Genomic DNA, 6167 nt, shown 5'->3' with positions numbered 1-6167 from the left:
CCCCGCCGCCGTGAGTAGCCCCGCGGTGACCAGCCCCGCCGCCGCGGGAGGAAGCTGAGGCAGGGGCGGACAGAGATGCCGCTCCCGCCCGCGGTCGCCTTCCCAGCCCCGCACGGCGCCGGCTGCCGTCGGTCCCGCTGCCTCCCGGGGGGGCGTCCCGCCGGCGGGTCCCGGGGCAGATCCCCCCATGGGGAGCGCGGGGGCTGTCCCGCGGGCGCTGCGGGCCGTCACCGGGTGCGTGCTGGGCGCGCTGGTGCTGGGCACGCTGGTGGGCAACGCGCTGGTGTGCCTGGCCGTGCTGCGCTCCCCACACCTCCGCGCCAAGGTCACCAACTGGTTCGTGCTGTCGCTGGCCGTCTCAGACCTCTGCGTGGCCCTCCTGGTGATGCCCTGGAAGGCGGTGACGGAGGTGGCCGGTGGCTCCTGGCTCTTCGGCAGCCGCTTTTGTGACACCTGGGTGGCCTTCGACATCATGTGCTCCACCGCCTCCATCCTCCACCTCTGCATCATCAGCCTGGACCGGTACTGGGCCATCGCCAGCCCCTTCCGCTACCAGCGCAGGATGACGCGGCGCCTCGCCTGCTCCATGATAGCCCTGGCCTGGGCCCTCTCCATCCTCATCTCCTTCCTCCCAGTGCAGCTACGCTGGCACAAAGCCACGGATGTGAGCTATCCAGGCTCCTGGCTGCCCGGAACCCCCCGCTGCGACGTCAGCCTCAACCGCACCTACGCCGTCACCTCCTCCCTCGTCAGCTTCTACATCCCCGTGGCCATCATGATCATCACCTACACCAGGATCTACCGAATCGCCCAGGCCCAGATCCACCGCATCTCCACCCTGGAGCGAGCAGGGGGCCAGTGGCCATCTCAGGGCAAGGAGCCCACCTCCTCTTTGAGGAGCTCCCTGCGCAAGGAGACCAAGGTGCTGCAGACCCTCTCTATCATAATGGGAGTCTTCGTGTGCTGCTGGCTGCCCTTCTTCCTGCTCAACTGCCTGCTGCCCTTCTGCCAGCCCAGGCTGGAGAGTGACCGTGAAGGACACTCACCCTGTGTCGGCCAAACCACCTTCAACATCTTTGTGTGGTTTGGCTGGGCCAACTCCTCGGTGAACCCGGTGATCTACGCTTTCAACGCAGAGTTCAGGCGGGCTTTCGGCAACCTGCTGGGCTGCCGGCGCTGCTGCTGCGGAGCCCCCCGAGCCGCCGTGGAGAGGGTCAACTTCAGCAACGAGCTGGTTTCCTACCACCGTGACACCACCTGCCAGAAGGAAGGGGCTGCCCCCTCCTCGGTGCCCCCCGCTGCCATCACCGCCTGGGAGCAGCCCGGACACCTGCGGGGAGAGGACAGCGGCGAGGAGATGCCCGTGGAGAAGATACTGGTGGCTTCCCAGGCACAGGCTGACCCCGGCAGCAGCCCCAGGAGCCCACAGGTACCAGCCGTCCTGCCACGTGGCTTGGAGGCAGAGCTCTCCCTGGAAACCACTGCCCCCAGCACGGGGCTGGGGGGCTGTGAGGGACCCCACCACCCCGAACTGGAGGGATGAGGGATGTGTGGTTCTCACACCCAGGCATCCCACAGGGAGAGCTCACTCTGCCCACACCTGAGACACGACCCTCTCCTAACAAAGTCCCATCCCAGAGGGATGGGGACCTGCTGCTCTGACCCCAGAGGGAGGACAGGTCTATGAAGCCCACCCAAAAAGCGCAGAGCAACCCCCTGTTAACACCTCCCGCAGCCACCTTCACCCCTTCCTTTCTCTCACAGTCACTAGACATTCCCTGTGCATCTGTCCACCTCCACGCTTCAATCAAACTTGTGATACTTAGTAACAACAGTGAGATAATTAGATCAAAATGAAAACAACACATAGTTTGGGACTCTATAATATAATCTCACATAGACAAATCAATTTAGACTGAGCTTCGTTGCTAAAATCCATTTTTTCCCCCCTCTCCTAGTTTCACATCATACACGTGCATAGTTCTGGCCTTCAAGCTCTGTGTTTGCATTTACTTCTGGGTTTATTTCAAAGCCATCTGTCTGGATTTGCACCTCTGAATCTGCGTTTAGGCTCTTCAATAAAAATGGCTCCATTATAACATCGCTATATTTCGTGGAGTCAAAAGGCTGCTCAGAACTGTGGAAAATCCAGTTGCTTTTATGTCGCACCCCACACACAGTTCCAGGTGCTAAACTTTGCCATCCAGGCCTAACGGTACCGGGCGAGGGTCTTCCTCATCATAAAACGTTAGAAAACGTGGTATTCTTCCCATCCTTCCACAAAGCTGGTCCTCAAAACAAGGAGTTACCAGTCCCCTCCCTGGACCCGTTTGGTGGCTGGTGGGTGGCAGAGGGGAGGAGCAGCAAAAGGCAGAGCAGAGGGACGGCAGGAGAGAAAACCCTGGGGGAACCTGAGATCATTCCTGTGCCAGTCAAAGGGCTCAACACTCATCCTCCTTCCCCTGGGCAGGAGCCTGCTGGCACTCAAGGCCACGCATGGAATTAGTATTATGCACAGCAGCTGCCTTTTTTTTTTTTTTAAGTTATTAGTGATAAAAGCTGTCAATTAATGGAAAAGATTTACCCTCTGACAGGGTTGCCCTGCCTATGGGAGCTGTCTCGCCCAGGAACTAGTCTGGACTTAATACAGCGTGATGGAAACTTAGTGTACGGCAGCCTGGGCAGCAGGAATTAAGCAGTGAATATATACGAATAATGTTTTCTCTTAAGAATAATCAGAAATGCATGATAGCTTTGATTTATGAAGCCATATCTGTGTGAAGAGTGGAGAAAGCTATTTGTGTCAGTGCTTGTGGCTATAGCTTAAGTACAGGTTCGTTAATAGGTCAAACTGACCTGAAAATAAATGGATATTTACCTAAAGAAATAAAAAAAGGTCTTCGCTGAAGCTTTTTAAAGGAACAATTTAAAATTGCTCTTTGTAAGTGATCTAGAAATAATTGTTCACAACTGTATATATATTTTTCTTATCCCTCTGATCCTAAGCTGATGCCTTAGCATTTCAGCAGAGCTTTAGTTTCAGTGAGAAAGAGCTGACCTAGGTAGCACAGAGAGACATCTGTCACAAAACTCAGCTGCCATAAGAATCTGCTGCTTTGCTTTTGCCAAAGCCCTGCCTCTCGCGTTGGATTTCAGACGATGCACCCACACACCCATATTAGGTGTATTTCAACCATTTGAGTATTTCTCAGGGAAAATTCTTTTGTGAAAAATTCTCTGTTCTCCATAAACTGTTTTTTCCCCTCCCCCGGGGGGTGGAGGTGCCTTTCTGGATGTTAGGTGTTATCAGTCCGGCCCCCCCGGACTCTGATGTACTTCAGCGGTTCCCTCACCGTGGCTGCAGACTCCCCCCACGGAGCTCCTCACTCTATGTAGCCATCCTTATAATTAACTCACTTTCCCGAGTGCTCTCCCCTTTCCTGCCGCGGAGGGACACGGGGCAGGATGCACCCCCCGGGCACGGGCTGCTCCCCAAATCGCTGCTTCCCTTCAGGACGGATTTGTGTTTGCACCCAAGGCTGGCACAGAGGGGTGCACCCAGGCTTGTCAGAATTGTGACTTTTCCTGGGTTTTTTTGAGAAAAAAAAAAAACTTATGGTGATGCTGATCGGGACTTGTTCTCCCTCACCAACCTGTGTCTAACTGTGTGAGCCGATGCAGGCAGGACGCAGGACCAACCACAAAACCATGGATTAAGGGCAAAGAACAAATTTAATGTCAATACCTCATGGATCGGGGAACCTCTGAAGCAGCCCCCGGGCAGAGGGAGCAGGCAGGGGACACAGGCAGCGCGGAGCCAGAGTCCTTATTAGCAGGAGAGTCCTCGTTAGTGAGGGAGCTCCCACTTGCTGCTTGGGGCTGGATTATTCTTAATTATTCTTTTTATACATAGAAAACCCTTGATCTTATTAAATAGCAAACTAGTAATCTCTCTTTCACCGCATCCTGATTTTGAAGGGACAGTTACAAGATGTTTACTTTAATTTGTGACATTAAGGCCAGCCGTAAGCTGAGTTCCTGTTTGTAACAATTCTTTACTCTAAAGTGACATTACAAGTTTAATAAATGACGTAAATCTCTCTCCGCGATCTGAGCAGGGCTATTTATAAAGCACTGAAGTTAAAATAGCTGTGCAACAAAGGAAATACATAGCACAAAACCTGCTGCAATAAAACAGATCCAAACCTTAAAACGTAACGCGAGTTAATTTACACGTTAATTTAATGAAAAAGATCTTAAAGTATTTTATTCTGGATTTATTCAAGGATTCAGGCAGGCAGAGATTTCTGCTGGGCTTTGATCTCTTCAGCAGCAGGGCAGGAATCCCGGGCGTGTTGGATAAGGTGCCCCGAGTCCATCCCAGGGCTGTGTTATCCGAGTGCGGATGTTCTACTTGTTGAGCACACAAAACTAAGTGACAATTAGCGTGATAGCTGTGTTTTCCAGCACCCCAACATGTGAGTCACTTGAGTGTATTTACAGTCCTCCTCGCCAGTCTTCCCTTACATTCCCTCACTGCTCATTCAATCATTTCAGAAACCCAGGGCTCATGCTCATATTCCCCTTCTCCCAAGCAAACTGGCCACTGGCCAGGAGAACTGGCCACCCATGGACTCTGCCAGCAGTAGTTGCAGTGCACACACATGGGTGCAGCACGGAATGAATCAAGATGCTGGGGAAAATGTATGTTTATCTTCACGAACCAGAGGAGCAGGATTCCATCTTGAGCCAGTTTTATTTTAGTTTAGGTAGTCAGAGGACATTTCAATTTGTAAAATTTGCGGGCTCATGCTCATATTCCCCTTCTCCCAAGCAAACTGGCCACTGGCCAGGAGAACTGGCCACCCATGGACTCTGCCAGCAGTAGTTGCAGTGCACACACATGGGTGCAGCACGGAATGAATCAAGATGCTGGGGAAAATGTATGTTTATCTTCACGAACCAGAGGAGCAGGATTCCATCTTGAGCCAGTTTTATTTTAGTTTAGGTAGTCAGAGGACATTTCAATTTGTAAAATTTGCAGAAACCGTTGCTAGGTTCCCCCTTTTTTCTTTAAAGAAACTTTTTATAGCGTTCTCTGCAGTTCAACAGTTTAATGTACAGGTGTCAGAGCTCAATCTGAAAGGAACTCCAGGTTTGGTGGACTAATAAGCTAAGGCACATGATGTGCCTTATGCTCACCAGAGCCTCGGAGGGTCTTAAAAGTCACAATGCTGTTCTTTATAATGCCTCGTGGTACCCACAGCCCTAAGTAAGATGCCAAGATTCCTCCTAGAGCCCACGGGAAGTGCTCAGCACCCATGGAGGGGATTCACACACTCCAGCTGGGCAAGGAGCCACACACAGCTCTCAGTCCACTAAGGCTCGTCCTTCAGAGATAGTTATAGATGTAACTCCAGGACAGAAGCCCTCCGCCATGGTGGGGGTAACGTCCCCGCAGCGGTGGGAATACGGGGTATAAATATTCATGGGGGGTGTCCTCCCTGGCCAGAAGCCTTTCTCCGCTTTATCACACAATAGCCATCCCAGAAGGAGCCGCAACAGGTGTTTTACCGACATTAGTATTATTTATCCCAGATTCCCTGGCCGTGACCCATCAACTTCAAAGGACAATAAAGCTGCTCTCCTGCAGCACAACGCTCCCCGTTCTGCTCCCCGGTTCCCGCCCCCTCGGGAGTAGCCGGTTCCCGCTGCCTCTCCCGCCCCGCCGGGGCCCCGGACGGTGTTGCGGTACCGGCGAGCAGTTTCCCCGCACAAAAGGGAAGGGGGGACGGACGGACGGACGAGGAGGTTCCCGCAAGTCGGTGCCGTCGGGGCACAGAGTCCCCCGCGTGTCCCCGCGCTGTCCCCCCGCGGGCCGGGGAGGGGCGTCGGCGGGGGCAGCCCCCGGCCATTGATAACGCCCGGCCCCGCCGGCGGAGAGCGCAGACCGCGGGACCGGGCACCGCCAGGACCGGGCACCTCCGTCCGCCCCACAGCACGCCGTGAGTCACCCGGGACGGAGCGGGAAATACCGGGGAGGGGGGCGACACTGGGGGGAAACGGGGCTCGGGGGGAAGGAGGGGGCTTTGGGGAGCGCTTTGCCGGGAGCCGGCTCCGGCTGCCCTGCCCCGGCCGCTCGCTGCTCCCGCGCCGCCACCGGCGGG

The 6167-nt window shown here is 54.5% G+C and overlaps 1 protein-coding gene across 1 annotated transcript; it reads left to right on the top strand.

Annotated features, from left to right (window-relative positions):
• The first annotated feature begins 119 nt into the window (after positions 1-119).
• On the top strand, positions 120-2410 carry LOC106902370 (D(1) dopamine receptor-like). The gene is made up of 2 exons (XM_014965776.1): positions 120-1429; positions 1959-2410. Exons 1-2 carry the CDS (start codon positions 188-190, stop codon positions 2097-2099), a joined length of 1383 nt encoding a protein of 460 aa, XP_014821262.1. The 5' UTR covers positions 120-187; the 3' UTR covers positions 2100-2410.
• The last annotated feature ends 3757 nt before the right edge of the window (positions 2411-6167 follow it).

Source organism: Calidris pugnax, unplaced genomic scaffold, assembly GCF_001431845.1.
Source record: "Calidris pugnax isolate Ruff unplaced genomic scaffold, ASM143184v1 scaffold64, whole genome shotgun sequence".
NCBI classification, from domain to species: domain Eukaryota; kingdom Metazoa; phylum Chordata; class Aves; order Charadriiformes; family Scolopacidae; genus Calidris; species Calidris pugnax.
Note: the sequence above shows the minus strand (reverse complement) of the source record. Positions and strands in the feature narration are given on the sequence as shown.